Source organism: Myotis yumanensis, unplaced genomic scaffold (assembly GCF_028538775.1).
Source record: "Myotis yumanensis isolate MYYU_CA2020_CCGP unplaced genomic scaffold, mMyoYum1.0.hap1 SCAF_11, whole genome shotgun sequence".
Lineage (NCBI taxonomy): Eukaryota > Metazoa > Chordata > Mammalia > Chiroptera > Vespertilionidae > Myotis > Myotis yumanensis.
In genome coordinates this window covers 40,840,690-40,863,761 of record NW_027223762.1, presented here as the reverse complement: position 1 = coordinate 40,863,761, position 23,072 = coordinate 40,840,690, and the positions used below count along the sequence as shown (strand labels likewise).

Genomic DNA, 23,072 nt, shown 5'->3' with positions numbered 1-23,072 from the left:
ATGTAAATCAGCCTCAATTTGCAGTAAGATTTTCTCTTGAACTTTTCTACATTTCAAAACTATTCAAACAGATCTTCTCCATCAGTTATAAACCAGTGATGTTTTACTCTAAGTTCTGAGATATTGCTGCATCATCAAGTCATTAAAAGTCATGGTCTCCCTCCAAAGAGGTGGTCTTTTCTGGTAGATATATCTCAGAATCTCTGAACAGGAATTTTATCAGTTGAAGATAAAGATGGACTTGAACTCATCAGCAAACATCTTGGCAAGCTGTTCTAGGATGCCATCTGCAGATGTTAATTATCTAGTTTGGGTCCTCTGATAGCTCTTAACCTCCTCTTGACTCTGCCAAATGCTTTTTATTTTTCTTGTAGATTCTTTCTATTCCTCTTTGGGCAATACAAAGTCACAGGCAACATTGCTGATTCTTTTTCAAACATGTTAGTGTAAAAATATTAGTCTTTCATTCCTCCTTGTGGACATTTGGAGGACACGATCTTCCGCTCCATTTTGTTTTCCAAGAGCTTCTCTTCAGTTCTTCCTATTTCCAGGATTGTGTAAATGAAACAACTCCATAAGAGTTGATAATAATACTGAAAAGTAGAGGGAATAATAGTCCTGTGAAACTTGAGTCCTAAAATCACTCTCTGTTTGGAGAAACTTGAACTCTAGAGGCTGCTTTTCTGCTTCATTATCTCTCTTGTCTGTTATCCAACGCAGTTGTTCTAAGACTTTTTGCTCATCAAGCTTCTTTCTCATTCCCATGTACTTGAAGATGATTTTGCTTTCTACCAAAAACAGTAGATCTGAGCTCACTCAAATTTTTTTCCCTAGCCTTAAACCTATATTCATATCCATTTTTATTTCCTTCCTGATTGCCAGGACGGACGTGTCTAAGACAGTCCCTGTAACAATGCTCTGAATCCTCACCTCTTCTACCTACGTATGGGACTGTTCCATCATTTATCGCAGCCTTACAGCTTTCTTCTCCTGGCTCCTTCCATTCTCCATTGGTCATTTCTTTCCCATCCTAAAAATTATTTTCCTCAGTGCTGCTTCTCTCTTCAGCACAAAATGTTTTGAAAGAGTAATCTGTAGTTGCTGGCTCTATATATTCAATTCCCATTCTTTGCAAGTCCAATTCAATTCTTACCTCCATTCCATGCCTTCTCTGAAACTGTTCTTGCATGGATCGCCAACGACTTGCCCATTGCCAATTGCAATGGTCACATTTCTGCCTTTGGTCTACCTTCTGAGGCAACTACATTTTTAATTTTTCATTCAGAGGAAAGTTCTAATGAGTTTTAACTTTGATGTTCAGGGTTCAGTTGTGTTCATTTGATATTGTGAGGCTTCCTCTTATTTGGCTATGTAATTTCAGATTGCAAGAGACTTTATTTATTACTTTAAACAGTGGAATGAATCTCTATGTGGTGATAGTTACTATTCTGTGGTACAATCTGCCAAATTTGTATGGCGACTCTTACAGAATCACATATTTTTCTTACTCTCCCACTTTTTATTAAACCAAAACAAAATAATTTATTAAAACTAGTTAATAATAGATTTGTGCAAAAATATTTCCCAGCTAGCTCACTAATGACCTTAGATTTTGAACATCATCACTACACGGAATTGCCTATTAGATGTTGTAATAACTATACCAGAGTGAGAGGCAACTTCTGGTGCCTCACTGGGTCCTGACACAAAATTAATTCCACAAGCAGCCCTAAGAGATCATATGCAGTTCCAACCAGAGAGCTGGAAACATGACCCATCTTATTTATATACCAGCTGGTTGGCTTGAAAGGCTTAATTACAAGCAAAATGCTTAGGTCTGGATTCCATTGTAGTTCCTGTAAAACTGCAAAGCAGTTATTCTTTTATATAATTCCTAAAGGGAGAAAAACAGTATGAACAGTTTAAAAGTCAAGTTGAATATACTTGTTTCCCTACAACCAGGAAAAAACATCAGTTTCACTTTTCTGAATTAAAAACTGACATGTTTAAATAGTTCATACTGTTTCTCTCCTCGTAGCCCATCTGCAGTGGTCTCGCAGTGTTGCTTCCAGTTTTCATGGATCACTAATGCAGTAAGCAAGGAGTCACCCTGTGTCCATTTGGTTCTAGGGTTCAGGAGAGGGCTATGGTTTAGTAGGGTTTTTGGATTGCTATTGAAGATCTGGCCATGAATCTCAGAGACCACTGGGAATCTGCTCTTGACCCTGCTCCTTATCCTCTGTGTATTTAAGTTATCTGTGCTAATGGAACTGACTGGCTCATTGTGTTTCTGTTGGTGTCAGCAACTGATAATATTTTAACTCTTCTTCACAGAGAGACTTGTCGGGACACAAGAACATTGTGGGTTACATTGATTCTAGTATCAACAATGTGAGTAGTGGTGATGTATGGGAAGTGCTCATTCTGATGGACTTCTGTAGGGGTGAGTACATGAATCATATCTTAAGCTCTCATTTCACTAGCACTTGAATTGTTTCAGTTATTACACTGTACTCTAATGTATGTTGTTCTGGTTTTAAAGATGGGAAAACTAAGAGGCTAAAAGATACAGAGTCTGCTGTCACCTCTTGGTTATTCTGATAATGGCAAGAATCAGTGGTACAAACAGTTCAAAGTGGTGGATAATGCAAAACTCCATATTTTTTAGGTTTAGGAAGGGTTGGTGCTTGTATATGAATGAGAATGTATCAGAATGAGAATGAATGTGTTCTTTGTGGTGCTTTAAAACAATAATGAAGGCACATAATAAAGGCCCAACTCCAGATGGACTACAGAAACAATTCAGCTTCCCCACTCCCTCTCTCATGTGTTCTATTCTCCACCCACACCACCGTCCTTGTTATGGGATAAAAGAATCCTTTTCCTATAATGGAAATGACCTTCCTCCCCTTGCTTGAGTGCTATAATTGCCAGGAAGGCTACATTCAAACTATGCTGCTCTTAACAGTGGAGTTTAGCAGTTGAAAGCATTGAGTTTCAAGCAGTATTTATCTTGGGAAATTCAGACTATAACATGATTTTATTCAGAGTTGACGGCATTTCATACAACCATTGTTTGGAGGTGTGACTTTTTTTGTTTAAGCAGCTGCCACTTACAAGCTTGGGTCACTGTCTCGCTGTTATGTAGTCACCCTTACTTCCACTAACATTTTCCTTGCCTTAAGATACTGTCCATAAACTAAATATGTTGCTTATCCCAAAAATGTGATGTCAACTAGTAATTTCAGCCTTTACTATATAATACCTGTTAACCTGATTTTTAAAAATACTACCAAATTTGAAGTTGACAGTTTGTTTTCTCCTGCCCAATCCTTTTTGGACAGTAAAATATTTAGAGATGAGGCAGTAAGAGCATTCAGGGATCTGGCTAATTTTATAAATGAAGCGTTAGGCTTTTGGTCCTGGAGATTAAATGTTGGCATAGCATTTCTACAGACTAGGCGGCAAGTAGTGAAGCCAGGAAGACAAGGCTGTTCCTGAAGTAAAGACTATAAAAGCTGTCTTCTTTCCTTCTCCTAAGGTTTATTGTGCAATTGGATTCTTACTAAAAGATACGGCAAGTTGAACCTGTGGTCTTGTTTCATACACAACAGGAACAGTATAACCAGGCAACTAGAGCAGGACCATATTGTCAGCTCTATTACTAATCTTGAAGCCATGATGAGGGCAGCTCATGTCTGGGGTGCATAATGGAATAAGCAAACTGTTTTTTGATTTTTAATCCTCACCGGAGGATATTTTTTCCATTGATTTTTCCAGAGAGAGTGGAAGAGAGGGAGAGGAGGGGGAGAGAGAGAGAGAGAGAAACATTGATTGGTTGCCTCCTGCTCGCATCCCGACTAGGGCCGGGGATCGATCTGCAACTGAGGTATGTGCCCTTGGCCAGGAATCAAACCTGTGACCCTTCCATCCATGGGACTACGCCCTAACCAGTGAACAACCAGCTAGGGCAGGAAACTGTTTTTGACACATTGGAGAAAGCACTGGATTGTTAAAAAACACACAATTCCAGGGTGTGAATCAAGACAGCTGGGGTTTAGTCCTGGCTCAACTAGTCTGTTGAGCCAAGTAATCATGTCTGTTACCTTGGTCCAGGTTGCTGCTTTGTGGAGAGTCATTTATTCTCTTGGGTAAGAGATGAGTCTGAATGTTTATAACCTCTCTTTTCCTCTGCCCCCCTCTTAGGAGGCCAGGTGGTCAACCTGATGAACCAACGCCTGCAAACAGGTTTTACAGAGAACGAAGTGCTCCAGATATTTTGTGACACCTGTGAAGCTGTTGCTCGCCTCCATCAGTGCAAAACTCCTATTATTCATCGTGACCTGAAGGTAACAGACCACCTATTTAATTAAGTGTTTGTTCTTACAGAGTATTTTCTACCTGACCCAGGGATGGGGTAGACACTAGGGGATATGAGAGAAGTGTAAGGCATGGTTCCAAATTCTGAGCTTTCGTTCTTCTTGGGGAGAGAAAATGCAAAGGAAGAAAAGACACAACAGTATAGTATAGGTATCAGTTTCATTAAGTCGTTTTCAGAAATTCTTCATAATCATCAAATGCTTGAGCACACATTGTTTTTATTTTTCCTGATACATTGCCAAATTCACTTTTCCAGGGTCATGAAAAGTTATATCTAATTTAAATAGTTTATAAACAATGATGCTTGGTCTTTAAAGTCTATTTCCTATTTTGCAAAATCTATTAATTTATTACTTTAAAAATGTGTCCTGCTAATTACCACCTGCTTGCACCAGGCCTTTCACGTTGTAGTCGATTCACAATGTTTGTTGAATAGAATCGGCTAGCGGTTATGGAGCAACAGCTGTGTGCCACACTCTACTCGACACTTTATGTACACTGTTCCTTTGGAGGAAGACATTCTTCTTTACACTTTATAGTTGAGGCAACTCAGGAGTAGAGAGGTTATATGACTTGCCTAAGGTCACATAACTAAGAACAGTACCAGAGTTTGAGTACAATTCTTCTGATTCTAAATTGCAGCTTCTTTTTATTATATCCATGTTTTGAGAAATGTGCTTCATGGCTAATAACTTACATCAGCATTCCCTAGTGCGCTTGTTAAATGCAGGCTGCTGGGTTCCACACTGAATCTATTGGGCTGTAATTTTGGTAGCAGTGTCAGGGAGGCCCAGGAATTCGTATCTTAATAAGCACCTCACGTGGTTTATATTCTGAAGTATATACTCTTTTGTATGTTCAGCAGTATACTGGCATTAATGTTTGGGCTTTTTTAAAAAAATTGAGACATAATTCACATACCATAAAACTCACTCTTTTAAAGTGTACAATTCAATAAATAAATAAATAAATAAATAAATAAAGTGTACAATTCAGTGGCTTTTAGTACATTTACAAGGCTGTGCAATCGTCCTCACTATCTGATTTCAGAACATTTCATCACCCCAGAAAGAAATCCTGTATCCATTAGCAATCACTCTTCATTTCCTGGTCCTCTAACCCTGGGTAACCACAAATCTATTTTCTATTGCCTGTTCTGGACATTTCATGTAAATGAACTCATGCAGTATATGACCTCTTGTGTCTGACTTCTTTCACCTAGAATAATGTTTTCAAGGTTCATCTATGTTGTAGCATGTATCAGTGCTTCTTTCCTTTTCAAGGCAGAATACTTCATTGTGTGGATATACCACATTTTGCTTATTCATTGATAAGTTGAGGGACATTTGAATTGTTTCTACTTTGGCTATTATGACTAAAGCTACGATGAACAACCATGTGCTAGTTTTTATGTAGGTATATGTTTTTAGTGCTCTTGGGTGTATACCTAGGTGTAGAATTGCTAGGTCATATGGTAAATATGTTTAACTTTTTGACAAATTGCCAAACTGTTTTTCCACAGTGGCTGCACTATTTTACATTTCATTAGCAATATATGAGGGTTCTAATTTCTCCATATCCTCACCAATATTTGTTATTGTCCTTTTTTATTTTAGCCATTCGTAGTGGGTGTGAAATGGTACATACATACTGGCATTTCTATACTAAAGAAGTTAGCTTTCAGGAAGATACTGTACATATATACCTCCAAAGCCTTAGATAGCCTTCTCCATGTACCTCTGCCCACAGTCAGCCCTTTTTCTGAATAGAAAAATAATACATCCCAGTAAGTATTATGAGCATGGCATAGTATGAGTACATAATTCTGTACAGATATAATATGGTTCCTACTATCAAGATGTTTAAAGTATTGGTTAGAGGACATAAATGAAATATTTAGACTTGAAACAGAAATAGGTGAAATACAGAACTTGATAGAACAAAGTGATGAATAGATGAAAATCAAGTGGCTTAATATATGATCAGATAGTGAGATCAGGGAAATGGTGGTTGGAATCTTCTAATAAAGTGGGATTTTGAAGTACTCGTGGGATATGGGTGGTCACAGAGAGGATGAAGGACATTTCAGGCAGAGAGTGGAGCCTGAGATCTACCTAGAGAAGGGAACCACAAGGCTTTGAGAATGGAGAGGTGCATGGCAGGTTGCACACCAAGCTAGACGCCACACTCTGAGTATGTATTGATATTTTACTTATGAGTGAAATTCTTAGACCTGTTAGCATATCTTTTGAAATAAATAGTACCAATGTTTTAGGAGTTGTCCTTTGCTCCTGCTACCTACCTTGGAGAAGAGTTTGTGAGGGGCAAAAAATAGGGGAGAAGTGTGGCTGGGCAGCACCTGCCCTGGTCTGTGAGTGTGGGAACCCCAGCCTCTCTGGAGCCCCATTCTCTCCCTGTGTCAAATGAGGTTCAATTTCACATCGGAACTTGGATTTTGTAGCACTTGCAGTGTGACTTGTACCGAATTGTAAGTGCTGTGAGAGATGAACATGGCAGCGTCCTTCATATTGCCGGATGCAAAGGACACTGCTCAGTCCCTCTTATTCTCCTCCTGTGGCCTTTGACTCCTTTGTGACTGTCTCCTCCCTTGCCCTCTGTGAAATAGTGCTCTACCCGCTCCTCAGGCTGTTGGTTACTCCTATAAACACTTAGCCATGAGCCTCGGTTCCCTCCTTCCTGAAGTGGAGACAACAGTGCCAGCTTTGTGAGGGTTGTAAGGTTAATGAGAGCATGCATGTCACCGTCCAGGCATATCCCTTGCACAGTAAGCCCGGAGAGGGTACGGAGATGGAGAGCAAGGGGAGAGGGCCCTCGAGCATCCTTTAGAGAGTGCTATTCCCATGTTCTTAAACAATATCTTCCTTTATTTTGACTTTGTAAACATTTATTGGATTAAATGAGGCCAACATGATAATTATTTTACACCCATAAATAACCTACCCACTTTGCATATTCCCAGCATATTAATGCCCTGTTCACAGTGCTGCTGTGAGGTGGTAGGTAAGTGTCAGTGATGGGAACTTAAGGTACACAGAGTAGGTCAGTGCTTGGGCTCAGGCAGCAAGAGCCCCAGACTCTTCCTTCAGTGCACTGAACAGCCCATGAGAAGTCTCAGCAGAAGAACATGGAGCCAACTGGAATCGGAGGGTGAGGCCTCAGCCTGATCGAGAGGCTGCCACCCTGGTTCCCAGCCTGCAGTGTTGGGCTGTGTAGATGCGCTTTAATTAGTATTGAAGACCATCAGGCTTGCTGCCAGGTGGCCAGTAGTGGTTCAGGGAACTTTGTTTCCCTTTCTCCTCTACCTGGGAAATAGGGAACGGAAATAGGGAACGTAAATAGGGCCCATGGGAGAATTCCCGATTGTGATTGTTCTAGAGGAGTCCTGTTGCTGTTGATTTTAGTCATTGACTCCTGGTTGTTTTGATTGAAGCTTTCTACAACTCCCCAAATCTTACACTTGGTGCCATCTAAATGCTTTAATTAGCATGTTAGATTTTGTTGATTCCTACTAGTATGTGTGTGGTGGGCAAGTCACCTTTGCCTGCCACACTGCCAGCTTCCTATGGCATGAGTGAAGTCCTCATATACCTCTTGTTTGCCTTGGCTATGTCTTGTTTGCCCTGGCTGTGTCATTTATCACAAAGCCTGGGCTACTCTGAGCTCTTTGTCACTGCGGAACCAGCCACTGCAGACCCAGCGGTAGCCAGAGCCAAGAAGTTCATTATTCTCCTGCTGCCCAGGGGAAGTGCTGGTTGCTGGTCTTCTGGTTGCTTCTTTGTGAGCAGGATTTCCATTTGGTGAAGAGACACCACTGTGAATAAAAGTTAAAGGGACACAGGGAAGAGCACAGGCCAGGACAGCTGTGGACCCCCTGCTTGAGTCAGTACCACTCTGTGTGGGGCTCTGCTTGTTTACATGCAGAACTGAGAAAACCCCTTGTTCCTCCTGGTCTTTCTTTCGCATTACACATGGGAAATACAGTGAAATTGGTCCTGGTCCTTAAGCAGCTACGTTCTAAAAATAACTGAAGCAGAAGTTCTGTTTTTTATTGAAGATCCTTCCTCGAATATGTTATTTTAACATTTTAATTATTTCCCCCATTTTAAAATTTTTATTTCTCTGAGGAAAGATAGAGGTTATTATTATAGATCATGGGATCATAAGCCTGGGAAGGTCCCCTAAGCCAGTCCTCTCCTTTGACCAGTCAGGTGACCTCTGACCAGAAAGGTTGTGACCTGCACAGTTAATTCTGTGACCAAATCGGAACAGAAGCTGAGGTATTTTTACTCCCATTTTGGATTTTGTTTGTTTGGTTTTGCTTTACTGTACTATGGTGTTTTTCTCAGCGCTTAAGAAAGGGGGAAAAGGATTAAGACTAAATGCATCTAGATTAAAAAGTCATGAATGTCTTGTCAGAAAAGAGATTTGGATCTCATGAAGTACAATAGGCTGAAGATTCTTGTCCTATTTTTAGAATCACAGGCTTGAAAATCTGCATTCATCTAATCCTCCAGAATTTCCAGTGATAATAAATCCTGTGACTGAAATGCCTGAATGCCATATCTGTTTGAAATAATGTCAAGATGAAGAGGTCAGTAGGAGGTGGCTTTCCAGGCATTTTGGCTAAAGCTATAAGCAGAGTTTGGAAGTGATGACTTCAATAACACTCTTAAGCCAGTGGGTTGGGAAGTAAGGTCAGTGTATTAAACTCTCAGATAGCTGAATGACTTGAGGATTGTGAGCAATGATAACCAATATTAGGCTTACTTCCTAATCTCATTTAATCCCTCCTGGCCTTAGTCTAGACCTGGCTCTATTCACCTCACACCTGGACAATTGCACCTCACTGTCCTTTCTTTTTCTCCCTCCTCTATCACCATGCCAACTTTCCTAAAACACTTCTTTTCATCTGCTGCTGAAATGTTGAGTGGTTCCCTAGTAGCCTTCTTCAGTTTGCCCTCTGTCTGCTTCTCTGGTCTTCTCTCCTTCTGCGCCCTTCTTTCTCCAGTCTGAACTGCCCATATTCCCTAATTGCATAATGCACATCAGTGCAGTGGGTGATGGTGTAGTCCCAGCAGTCAGAAAGCCTGAGTCCAATCCTGCTCTTCCAGTCTTGTGACCTCAGGTGTGTTAGAAATGGATCCCGTTTCTCATCTAAGTGGGGACAAAAAGGCTTTGTAAGAATTTCATGAAATACTATAGGTAAAAGTGCACGGGGCAGTGTCTAGCACATAGTAAGTGCTATTAGTTGCTGATACCATTGTTGTTATCATGCCTGCCTCTGTGCCTTTGTTCCTGTTACTAGTTTCACTTTTCTAAGGCCTTCACTCCTCCATGGCCCAGTCTTATCTCATCTCCCCATTCATAAGAGCGCCAGCCCATAATGAGTTCAGTCCCATGTTTCCAGTTTTCTTTGCAGTACCAGTGACCAGCACAGTGCTCTTCCTGCTACAGTAGACGAGGGTGACTTTTGGGGGGGGGGGGGGGGTGCGGTGTGAGACGTTCTTGTATGAACTTATCTGGCCTTTTGGCATCCTTGGGGTTCTAGCAGCGGCATCTCTCCAGCAGTGTGGTTTTTCTTCTTCTGGTCATCTGGTATTCTTGGGCTCCCGGCTCAGGTCCTCATGCTGTCTCAAATTTACCCATACCAAAAATTAATATGTCTTGAGTAAAGTAGTGCTTGTTGTTTTGGAGTTTTTATTTCACTGACAGATTCCTTTGATATCAGAATTTTACTAGGTTCTGGACTTTGTAAGTTCCATCCAGAACTGCCCAAAGAATTCATCTATAAAAAGATAAGGATAATACTACACATTTTCCCACAGCTCTTTAATCACTTTGAGAATTAACTAAAATATAGCAAATATTTATTAATTCTGAAAATTCTAACCTCTTGTAGTAAAAAAATTGATGTATGTTTTTACAAGGCCCAAGTGAAATAATTCATATCAGGAAGAACAAAGTACTGAAAGAACATAGGGAAGGAGTGATATTTGTCTGAGTGGGGGCTTGAAGAAGGCTTCAAAGAATAGGCAGCATTTAAACTGGAGTTTGAAAGAGGAATGGGATTTTGATAGCTGTGTAAAGGTGGGGAATCAGAGAGAGCATTCAAGACTGATAGAAGAACACGACAAAAGATACAAAAGCTTGCCCAGCCTGTGTGGCTCAGTGGTTGAGTGTCAGTGTATGGACCAGGAAGGTAATGGTTTGATTCCTGGTAAGGGCACATGCAGAGGTTGTGGGCTCAATCCCTGGTGTGGGGCGTGCAGGAGGCAGCTGGTTGATGATACTCATCATTGATGTTTCTATCTCTCTCTCCCTTTCCTTTCCTCTCTAGAATAAATTAAACACACACACACACACACACACACACACACACACACACGATGCAAAGGCTTGAAAATATAAGGACTGTTTCTGCAGAGGTAAGAAATGAGCCTGGAAATAGAAAAATGAGACTCTTGCTTCCCCATGTGGAGTTTCCTCTTTTTGCCCTCTCCACTCTAATTTTCCCCTGTTGCTGTGCGTCTTGTTTTGTTCCACTTGGGATGACCCCTGTTGATATACTTAGAGGATAATAACTTTCTTGTGCACATTAATGGGATTATCATAAATAAAGTAATATTGTTTATGTTAATGAGATCCAAAATTTCACACACATTACTAAATGACATCTTGGAATGGATGGTTGGGGAATGTTTTTCAGGTTGAAAATATCCTCTTGCATGACCGAGGCCACTACGTCTTGTGTGACTTTGGAAGTGCCACCAACAAATTCCAGAACCCACAAACTGAAGGAGTGAATGCAGTAGAAGATGAGATTAAGAAGTAAGATTTTCCTTCTTTCTTGGAGATCAGCAGCTTTCAGCTTATGGATAAGAAGGTCAGGGTGGGATGACAATGATGCTAGTCAGTTTGTTCCTCTTCTTAGATAATTATGTTGGTGGTTGGCTTGTTTGATTTTAATTGGAGAATGTGGAGGGTGTTTATAATTATTGATCAGTAGAGTAAAATGACTCTGATACACTTTAGCAATGGGCCTATGGTAATTGTATATAGATATTTTTATTTATGTCATATTGCCCTTAAAAAGCTGAATAGTACACACATCATAGAAATAAAACATCCGTGATGTTATTCGTCAGTTGGGTACACTTTTACTGAACCCTAACTTGCTTTGTATTCCTTTCTTCTTATAAGGAGCTCACCTGCAGTATATGGAGGGCTGAGTAGGGTATTGAAGTCTCTACGGATATTGAGTCACTGACTTTCATGAGGAAAAGCTTCTTTGGATATGTGACTCCAGTAAGAACCTGACCCATTTTTCCTGTTGTCCAAAGTGTTGGATTTTTACAGGCAACAGCACTCACTATTACTACTACGAATAAATCAGCTGTTTAGCATGCCCACTCATATCCTGATCCTTTCTTTCGTTTCCTGCATCACAACCCTGGCAACGAAGCCTAGGGCAGGAAAAATTCTGGTCCAAGGCCCTAATGGACACCTAAACCACAGTATCCTCTGGGCTCTAGCGACTCAAGCAGCACAAGTCACATGCTTGGTAATACGAAGACACGTTGAAGATGAGCTCATATCTTCTTTTCTTGAGCCAGAGATTAGAGGAAAACTGTTGTTTCACTAATCCAGCAGCGAAGATCTATCCACCTCCCACCCCAGCCAGGGCCCATTTTCTGCTGTTCTCCAGCGTCCTAGCCAGTATTATATCTCTGTGTCAAGTCACATTAAAAGGGATTACTACTTTAAAAAACATACCAGCAAAATATAATATCAAACAAGAGGGATTTATAGGAGAAAATTTTGTTATTTGAGGACCCAAGAAAGATTGCTTTTGGAGTTTATTTAATGCCACAGTGTCTGGGTCCCCACATGCTGTTGAGCAGGACTGCTGCTAGAGGGCCACGGGTGTGTACCAAGGACAGCCTTTTATTTTATCTGCACTAATATTTCATACTCTCTTCTGCAGATTGCTCCCAGGGAGCTTATATATGAAGTATTTCTGCTACCCCTGGTCTTTACATCATTGACATATTTAACAAAAAATGAATCTTTTGATTGTAGATACACAACGCTGTCCTATCGAGCACCAGAAATGGTCAACCTGTACAGTGGCAAAATCATCACTACGAAGGCCGACATTTGGGTAGGTGTCAACTAACCTATCCATATCTCAGATATCAGCAGTCTTGACTGTAATCTCCCAAGTTTAATCCAGACTGCCATAGCAAGGGTGGCCACTGTGCCAACTTTTTGTCTACTTATCTCTCGAGGTTATTCTTTTTTTTAAAATATATTTTATTGATTTTTTACAGAGAGGAAGGGAGAGAGATAGAGAGTCAGAAACATTGATGAGAGAGAAACATCGATCAGCTGCCTCCTGCACATCTCCTACTGGGGATGTGCCCGCAACCCAGGTACATGCCCTTGACCGGAATCGAACCTGGGACCTTTCAGTTCACAGACCTACGCTCTATCCACTGAGCCAAACCCGTTTTGGCTCTTGAGGTTATTCTTAACCCGAGGTGACCAACCATTGCTTCTTTAAGCATGTAAAAGAAAATGACTTTAGAGCTCTGTGAGAATTATTCAGGTGACCTGCCCATTATTTAGATGGTTGTCACATATGTGATACTAGTTCTTAAGAGCAAAACAACTGAAATACTTGTTCTTTATTAGAGCTCAATTTGGTAATGATAGTAGAAATAATGTAACTCAGCAGCTTAATAATGGTGTTGGGCTCTAATTCAAATTATTAATAGGTTAATAGTACATAATTTTTATATCTGCTAGTAAATGTAGCTCTCAGTAGACCCATTTGTAATTATGGTAAATACACCACTAGTAGCAATCTGCTTTCTTTATTTTTTTTAGGCTCTTGGATGTTTATTATATAAATTATGCTACTTCACTTTGCCATTTGGGGAGAGTCAAGTGGCAATATGTGATGGAAACTTCACAATTCCTGATAACTCTCGATATTCCCAAGACATGCACTGCTTAATTAGTAAGTATTCAAGTTTCTAGTTTTATATTTTTATCGCTAATCTCTAGGAATGAATTGAAGGGTAAAGGGACTGATGGGTTGGATGCAAAGATAAAGAAGTTAGTTGATAATGGTTGGTCACTCAAACATAATATAACAGTAACCAGTGAGAGTGGTGGTTTGTTGTTTTTTTGCTAGAAATCTACACTCTGTTTTACAACTAAGCCAGCCACCTGAGCAGAAATCCTAACTGTACTTTGAGCAATTTAATACTGCTCTGTTCTCTTGTAGTCTGTTTTATAGGCTCTGGTACCAAAGGAGTCCAGCTGACTCATCAAGTGATGAGAAATTCATCTTTGCAAAACTGGAAGCAATTCAAATAATGATTGCAGTGCATTGGCTGGAGTGAATATATAATCAAGACTGTATAACTCTATGGAACTAGGTTTTTCCTCTCATTTAGGTTAATCACTGGATTTTGATAACAAGTATTTAAACTCAGTGCTTTAAATGTTTTTTAAATTCCCCACTTTTTTGCATCGTCAGAGTAAGCATATGTACTAATGTTCATTAACCAGATGGTAGACCAGGTAATCTTTGCATAAGCCCCTGTACTGAAAAGCTAAAGAAACAGATTATTTTTATTATCTTTTTATATCAGTGAACACATGTAGCATCTCAATTTTAACCATTATGGATTATAAATCCTGAGCAACCCAGTTTGGGTCCTAAATGGGGATGCTCTGAAGAAAATAGAAGCCAATGTGGGCGAAGCATCTGACATTTTTTGAGGGCCTACTTTTACATAGTTATACTTCATTTAATTCTTAAAACCTTATACAGTAAATGTAATTATCTCCATTTTATGCAAATGAGGAAAGTATAGGTAATTTATCCAAGTTAACATAGTTATAGTTTTTAAGTGACTACCCATTCCATTATGCCAATTTTATCAATCAACCTCTTCCATTTATTGACAAAAAAGTGAGGGAGGGTATTTAAAGGAATGGAATGGTTATTGGATTGTTTTCAGAGGTAAAGTGTTATATCTGTTGTAGAATTGCAGCTAATTTAAATGAGATTGGAAGGAAATACGAGAAAATGTCCCAATTTGATGCTAGAATGATTGGATTTTTTTGTAACTCATTTTTTTTCTTTTTAACGTTTGTGCAGAAAATTCATATTAGGAAAAACAACTCTATGAATGACATCTTTACTAAACTCTGATTTATTTCAGTTTACAAACTTTTTGATGATTCTTTTGTCACCCTAAACTGATAGGTCTAAATTAAATTTATTGCCATTCCCCCACCCCCTTTTACTACCAATTCAAGGTTCCCCTCTCTTTTTAATTTCTATTAATGGCGTCGCCACTAAAGCCTAGGTGACTGAAATTTAAGGTTCCCTTTGGATTTGCCTACTCAGAGAGAGGGAGTATTTCCTAAATGGCATTAGGTTCTTTCTTTGGCGTTTCCTATCATCATTTTGTTCTCTCCATTCTCATTACTGAAATGATAGCACAGTAATCCTCAGTTCTCGCACATCTCCCATCTCGAACAATTCTGGTTTTTGACCAAGTTGTTCATGGAAAAAATGTCCTCGTTTTTGAACAAAACTTCAGTTTTCTACCTGACAACCCTTTTGTGCTGATACATACATCTGCATGACAAAAAGCACCTCTCAGGCCACAAACAAAGGAGAGAATGTGAGTCAGTTTATTTCTAAACCACTAAACCTTGCATTGTTAAACATCTCAGGAAATTGTGCTGTGAATATTGTGTGTGTGTGTGTGTGTGTGTGTGTGTGTGTTTTGCTTTTGTTGCTGGTGAACTAGATGATTAGCACAATTTTAAAGCATAAAGAGGCCATCCCAATGCTGATGTTGCTAAAGGTGTGAAACTGCTCACAAAACAAAGATCACAGACAGTTGAAGAGGTAGAAAAACTGTTGTTGATTTGGATAAAGAAGAAGCAGTTAGCTGGTGACTGTATTTCATTGACAGCATTTCTGAGGCAATGAGATGTGAAAAAGCAGAGAGGCTGCACCCATGAAATGAATGCTGAAAGTGACTCATTTAAGGCTGGTAGGGGTGGTTCGATAAATTTAAGAAAAGAAATGTTTGTTTATAGATTAACAGTTCATTAGACATGTACTACTAATATATATGTTTAAAAAAAGGTTAAGACAGGGAATCATTTAGGGGTCTGGAACAGATTAATTCAATTTACATTTTTCTAATGGGAAAAAATGATTTGGTTTTCGAACAAATCGCTTCTTGAACAGCCTTGGGGAGTGAATTCAGTTTGCGAACCGAGGTTCCACTGTATATACAGTACAGGCTCTGTCAGCTCATGCCTTTAGTAGTGGATTGTCCATAGCCTCCCCCTCTTTCTTCAGTCAATCCAACACACCTTCACCACAGGATTAATCTTGTAAAATACCACCCTATCATGTGCCTATTCAGTAACTTCATGGCCACAGTAGGGCTCATACTTTTAGTGTGGCATTTAGAATCCTTCATACTCTGGTTCCATCCCACCCACCCAGCCTTATTTCCCTGTACTCTGACAAGAAAATCTATGCCCTGGCCTTCTGGCTCCTCTATTTCCTTATAGCAAGGCATTTTTTTATTTTTATTTTTTACTTTCTCCAAGTTCATCTTTGCTCAGACTATTCTCTCATCTGTAATGTCTTTTTCTCTGCTTTACCCTGACTGACTAAATTCTTCCCTGCCTTCAAGGACCAGCTCGAAGTCCTGCCTCGTCTGCAAGCCCTTCACAAGACTGTAGCCTGATCAATTTTTTTCTGAACTTACTGTCTAAACCATTCATTTGATTTCTTAAGCAATAAATGGCCTTGCATTATTGTTTGTATATATTGTATATGTGAGTGTGTGTTTGTGTGTCTTAAAGATTTTTTTCCCTGAGGATTTTTCCATTTTCTGAAAGGGCAGCTAGAAACAGACAAGTGTTAAAAGTAGAGATGCATTTGTTATTTTGTGATTTCTTTTAGCCTTAAAACTAGCTTAGATCAACAACAACAACAACAACAAAATAATAAGTTTATGAAATGTAAGTTTTGGTTATAATTATTAAGAATAATCACTTGTTTAACAAGATCATATGAACTAAGGAGGCCAGAAGCAAGACCATATAACTTCCTAGGTCCCAGAATATGAAGGTAGTAACTTTCATATTGAGAATTTGAGTCCCAATTGTGCAGAGCACAGTGAACTTCAAGTATCTTTGTTACAATTTTAAAACTTTGTTATTTACTTGTAGATATTTAAAATTTTAGGAAAGTGAGAGTTTCCCTTTCTGAGAAGGGAGGAAAAGGACAAATTGGACTTTTATGAGGAAAAAAAAATGCTCCCTAGCTAATGTAATAACTGTTAGGATATTATTAAATGAGGTAACATTTGTTTTTCTTAGGGTATATGTTGGAACCAGACCCTGACAAAAGGCCGGATATTTACCAGGTCTCCTACTTCTCATTTAAACTACTCAAGAAAGAATGCCCAATTCCAAATGTTCAGGTATGTGAAAGGTGCTTTTTAGGGGACGTAAACATAATTAATTGTCATCTAGAATTCTTGGGGTGTTAATCAGCTGTTTAGTGAATATAGATATCCCTTGCTTTGTCTAGTAGGGCTCATTCAAGCAAATTGCTAGGAAGTAATTGCTATAAAACAGAATCCACTTTTCCCATAGAATTTAATTCTAAAACTGAGGTAATTACACTGGGGAAAAACCAAAAACCCTAGGGATCGAGTTGAACACTTTGGGTAAAGATTGACTAAACTATGGTCTTGCTGATTTTCCCAATTCACTAAGAGCTTATTGTATTTACCTAGAGATGGTTAGGCAGCTGCTTTCCTGAGACAAGGCCTGGATGTGCCCAACACCAATTGGAACCAAAGCCCCTTATCCCTTTTCTCCTTCACTGCAGCAGAATTTTCTTGATTTTGCTTCTGCTGTTGGCCATCTGTGACTCACACTCCTTTTCCTCTACCCTCCCCACACACATCAGAATGTTTTCTATACTTTTAATCCTAAACTCTGCATTCTCAGTATCAGAATACAGTTCTTGAAAACACCCTTTTTACAGTCTTGGCATATTTTTCTGGTCATAGTACGATCCAACTTTCTTGAATATTGTACTAATGGATGCCATCTCAAGTTCTGATCTGAAATTGTCTTGCCTGCTTCTCCAATAATGAACTTCTGATGTCATTTTGGGAGCTGATAAATAACATTCCACTTTCACTCCCACATTTGGATCAGATGTGGAAGTCATTCAGATGGAGCTCAGAATATTGGCTTTATCACTAATAAGATTGAGTCAGAGACCATAGCTTGACCACTTTCCTAACATTCGAGCCTAATGACTGAGCAGTGAGCACCTGATTCCTGAGAGATAGGCTCTTCCCTAAAGGAGGGAGAGCATAAAGAACCAAACAAGCTCACCTTTTTCTTCTAGTCTTATCAGTAAAATAAGTTACACCTTCTCCCTTGGGAAAGGAACACTTGGTGGGTGAAAAAGAATCTAGGAGACATTTTCTGCAGAAATTGCCCCCACCTAAAAATGTGAAGGAAATGAGACATCCTCTTAAAAGCCAGTTTCAGCCCTGACCAGTTTGGCTCAGTGGATAGAGTGTCAGCCTGCGGACTGAGAGGTCCCAGGTTCGATTCCGGTCAAGGGCATGTGTCTTGGTTGCGGGCACATCCCCAGTAGGAGGTGTGCAGGAGGCAGCTGATCAATGTTTCTCTCTCATCGATGTTTCTAACTCTCTATCCCTCTCTCTTCCTCTCTGCAAAAAATCAATAAAATATATTTTTAAAAAAGCCAGTTTCATTACTAGTATTTTGTTTGTCATGTTTCCCAGAACAGGGAATACTGTACAGTAATCTAACATGACCGTGTTTTCTTTCACTATCCCATTTTCCCATTCATAAAGTTAAATAATATGAAATGTAATTGGAAGCATTCAGATTGGTAACCAGTTTTTAATAAGTCAGCTTCACAAGTCTCAAGTCATTTGATGCTTGCTCAGCAGTGGTAAACAGTGGTCTTGTGGTTAGAGACAGCTAGTGCTCCCTGGAGAGACGGTATTGGATGGATGGTGCCGAATCCAAACTCAGGGAGCTCAGTCAGCGTGGCTTGTGGACTGAGTAGTGCCTCATGTGCTGGAAAGAGGTGCTGGCTCAGCAACTAGACACACTGGCTGTGGTTTTCTCCCAGCATTCTGACTAGAAGGTTGGGCACACTAGTCAGCTCTGACTAGCTGAGAACTTAAATAGTAATAAAGCCCGGGCGGTGTGGCTCAGTGGTTGAGCATTGACCAGGAAGTCACACTTTGATTCCCAGTCAGGGCACATACCCAGGTTACGGGCAAATCCCCAGTGTGGGACATGCAGGATGCAGCCAATCAATGATTCTCTCTCATTATTGATGTTTCTATCTCTCTCTCCTTCTCCCCTTCCTCTCTGAAATCAATAAAAATATTTTTTTTTAATTTTTTTAAGTAATATAGGTTACAGACATCTCTTTTCATTCCTATCATAACCTCACTTCTAAGCTGTGCTTTAGGGAGAGAAGGGTACTGACATCAAACCCCAGTGACCTTACCATACAAAAGGTTGAGAATTATGGCAAGAGAATGTGCCGCAGGGGGGTTGCTCTGTCCTCTTCTCAGATACTTTGTCCCTCTGACTGGGGCTGAGTCCAGTGGGATATGCTCTACCAGAGATCAGGGTCTAGAAGCCACTCTGGAAAAACCCAACACATATTTTCATCAGCCCAATCATGGTGATCATTCTTCTACAAAGAAATCTGTGATGTTCTTTTTAAATTTTTTCTTTCATTCTATAGAACTCTCCCATTCCTACAAAGCTTCCTGAGCCAGTGAAAGCCAGCGAGGCAGCTGCAAAGAAGACCCAGCCAAAGGCCAGGTAAGAAATGCCTCAGTGAGCACCTGTTGTGCTCTGTTGCCTCAGTAGCAGGGGAGGGAGGGTGCCTTGTATTTCTTGATTCTTCTATTGCCATGGCCAAGAGGCTGCCCAGCACAAGAAAGCAAGCTGTATCTCCTATAGGCAGAAGCTATCCTTTGGGAATGCAAGGAGGAATCTCATGAAATACAATGATCTACATTTGAAAGAGAATAAAAAATTCCACAGCTGTTTCCCTTGCTTGGGATTAGGCACAGGAGCATTCAGAGATGAGGCAACAGCAGACTTTAAATATTGCTAGTACAAGAGTGTCCTGGCCTTGGTTTAGCCTCCTTCAGCACCCTAATCCTCTACTCCCTTTCCTTTTTACTCACTGAGGCCCTGGCCACATTAAGGAAGTACAGGGCAAAGCACTGAGTCCATGAAACAGCCAAAGAGCCTGTGGATCTTAGTTAATCACATCCTGTGTAACCTAGGGTGTTCCGAGACACAGATGATAAGAGAGGACTACAGAAGCTAGTATTTTATTTGGGGAAATGCCTGAGAGAGAAAATAGGGAGGGAGCCAGGGAAGGTTGGGAGAGCCATCAGAAGGTGATGTAAGTCTGACCTAGAGAGAGGGAGGAGAAAGTTGGGTGGAAGTGACCTACAAATTGCCACACATTTTAAGGAAGGTTTGCCAAAGGGGAATCCTTGGTCAAAGTCAGCTACCAGAGGAGTCTCCTACGTCCTACGACCTGGTCTGCCTTAATATCCCTGTGGCTGGGATAGTAAGACTGGGGGCCGCCTATGGGAAGCATGGCCTCAGGGCAAACACAGCAGTAGTGGATTTCGGAGCACAGCAGCTGGAGTGCTTGGTCTTTCATACCCCTTGTATATGAAGGTCTGCAGTACACATCCTCATGACTGCTATGCCTTCCCAATGGCAGATTCTAAGGGTAGCCCCAGAGATGTTTATACCCTTTTTTCTCCTACCACACTCCCATGGCAAGGAAACGTTAAGCAGCAAATTATCAACAAAATACCTTAGATGGGAATATGTGAATTTTTATGGAACAGTAAAATAACTTCTATATTTAAAAAAACCCTTGAATGTTTATAGAATGCCTGCAGATGTGGCTCTAAAGTAATGAGACTTTGGTTTTTAACAAATTTAGCAAACTATATTCAGATTGTTACTTTGCAGTCTGCTTATTTCTTGCTTAAGTCTGCCATGCTCACCTCTGGGAATTGCTTCTGGGACTAATTTAATAGCTTAATATTTGGGTTTATGGCCTTCTGTACTAGATCCAAACATGGTATGTACTGAGGCTAAGCAAGGATCTCTTCCCACAAAGCATACACATTTGTAAAAAGGATAACAACGATTAGCATTTGAGTGGTACTCTGTTGTGAAAATGGATAAAATAGTACCTATGTCATAAGGCAGATGTGAACATCAAATGCATAAATGGCTGTGCAGCTGTTTTATAAACTGTAGAGTGCCCAAACTGTTAATTTCTATGGACCTCAATAATGCTGTGAGAATACACAGACATGACAGCCAAGAGATTTGGGTCTAAGTCATCCTATCTATAATTTACAGTGATTTCATTTTTGTATTTACTCCCCAATCCTAACAGGTGCGGTTTTTCTTTCTAACTCTTTTTAAAGTGGCCACTATTCATTGAGGCATCTTATATACCAAATACCTTACTAGGTACTTTACATAAATAAGATGGCTTTCCCCACCCCGTTTTAAACAAATTTATGAGGTGGTTGTTATTATCACTTTATAGATGAGGAAACAGACTCAGAATTTTAAGTTGCCCAAGGCAGTTAGTTAATCACTATGGGGTTAGTAAAAGAACCAGACCTCCAGCATCCACACTCTATACTCTGTGCCTTAAGTGATTTGCCCAAGATCACACAGAGAGGACAACTTAGAGTCGGGTCTCCTGGTTTCTCAGTCTGTATTTTTTCACAGCATATTGAGACCTGTTCAAACTGATAGTTCAAACATTCTGCATTTCAAAAAATGGTTTCACAGTCATTGTTGCATTTGATGTTCACATCCGCCTCTGATGTAGTGTTCACATCCGCCTCATGATGTAGGTATTGTTTTCCCCATTTTACATATAAGGGACCCAAGGCTAAAAGAGGTTAAATGATATGCCCATTGTTATGCAGTGGGTAGGTAGGGAGCTAGTGCTCAAATATAGTTTTCTTTGATTCTAAATCCTAGTGTTTCTAAGATATTATTACCCTTAGGAGAAGTCCACTGTGGGAGTTTTTAATATTTGTTTTTCTACTCAATTCTGTTTAAGTTCTGACCCTTGGCTTTATCTTTCTTACACCTTTCTCAACATCTGTCCCATTTCCCTATCCACCTCCCTTCCCCAGGTTATAGCCTCCCCAAATGTGAGCGCTTTTATATTATCAGTTCTCTCCCCAGCATAAGAGCTTCTTTCTAGCACAGTGATTTTCAACCATTGTACTGCAAGAATTTTAAAAACATGCAATACCTGACTACAGTGGGGCCTTGACTTACAAGTTTAATTCGTTCCGAGACCGAGCTCGTTAAGGAGCTCATTAACTCAAATTACTCTATCAACTCAATGCAAAAAATCGGCAGAGAGACAGCTGGTATCTCAAAAAACTCATTATTCGGGACACTCGTAAGTCAAGGCCCCACTGTATTTAGTCAGGGGTACTGACTCTTTTGCCTTAGATTGTCAAGTGAAAAAAATGACAACAGCCAACACAACAATAGCCTTCTGGTATAAATGAATCAAAATTATACCTATTTTTTAGTCAGATAGGCCAAAAACATAATATATTTCTGGGTGTGCCACAGAATTTTAATAATTGGTTTACAAGGTTGAAAATCATTCTCTAGCAGGATACTAGTGAAAAGCCACGGGTCCAGAATGGAATACCTTGGAGGTATGTCACAGGGAAGGACATGGGGCTAGTCGCTTTGCTTCCTGTTTTGCATTTCATGGAGGCTGTGCCAGGCATATTTTGGAAATATCCACGAAGCTTGTTTATTTTGGCCTTAACCTCAGTCATCTATATTCCCTAAAGTACATTTTCAAAGGACAACCACTCTGATCTGAGTGGGCTGGCTCCCTGGACCGCTCTAATGAATGGCAGTCACCACCTGGGGTTTAGCACCATCACAAGAAAAGGCAGACCATACAGCAGTCCTCCCCATATTAATTTGGATAGATTTGGCTCTGACTTAAAGAAACTCCAAAATTACAGTGGCTTCTGTAAGATAGATGTTTATTTTTTTCTTTAAGTAAATAGAGTCTGGGGTAAGTAGTGCAGGGGTGATAGTGTAGTTCTGCTCCACAAAGTCCTCAGGTGCCCGGGCTTCTTCATGCTCACCACTCTACCATCCCTCAGGCTCTGGCCATGACCTCATGGACCAATGTGGCAGCATCCCTGTTCCAAGCAGCAGGATCAAGGAATGACCAAAGAAGAAGAGAGACAAAGGGCATGTACCAGTTATTTCTTAAGGTTTCTAGCAACTGCCACATAACAATCTGTGTATATAACACGTAAGGCCAGAACTCAGACACATGGCCACACCTGATTATAAGAGAGACTGGGCAATTTGGTTTTTACTATAGGTGACTCTATGCCGAGGTAAATATTGTATTACCATGGGAAAAAACAAATATGTGTATTGGAGGAAATGGAGTTCCTGTCACACTCCCCAAATACTTCAACTTGAAT

General features: G+C 40.1%; 1 protein-coding gene across 11 annotated transcripts in view; it reads left to right on the top strand.

The window, feature by feature from the left end:
* Positions 1-23,072, top strand: part of AAK1 (AP2 associated kinase 1) — a 137,474-nt gene that overhangs the window by 68,849 nt on the left and 45,553 nt on the right. For all 11 annotated transcript variants that reach the window (XM_070429394.1, XM_070429398.1, XM_070429391.1 and 8 more), the window contains exons 4-10: positions 2,335-2,443; positions 4,207-4,349; positions 11,108-11,229; positions 12,481-12,562; positions 13,291-13,423; positions 16,834-16,937; positions 19,274-19,353. In XM_070429394.1, coding sequence (XP_070285495.1) covers positions 2,335-2,443; positions 4,207-4,349; positions 11,108-11,229; positions 12,481-12,562; positions 13,291-13,423; positions 16,834-16,937; positions 19,274-19,353 — 773 coding nt within the window. The remainder of the gene's footprint in view (positions 1-2,334; positions 2,444-4,206; positions 4,350-11,107; positions 11,230-12,480; positions 12,563-13,290; positions 13,424-16,833; positions 16,938-19,273; positions 19,354-23,072) is intronic.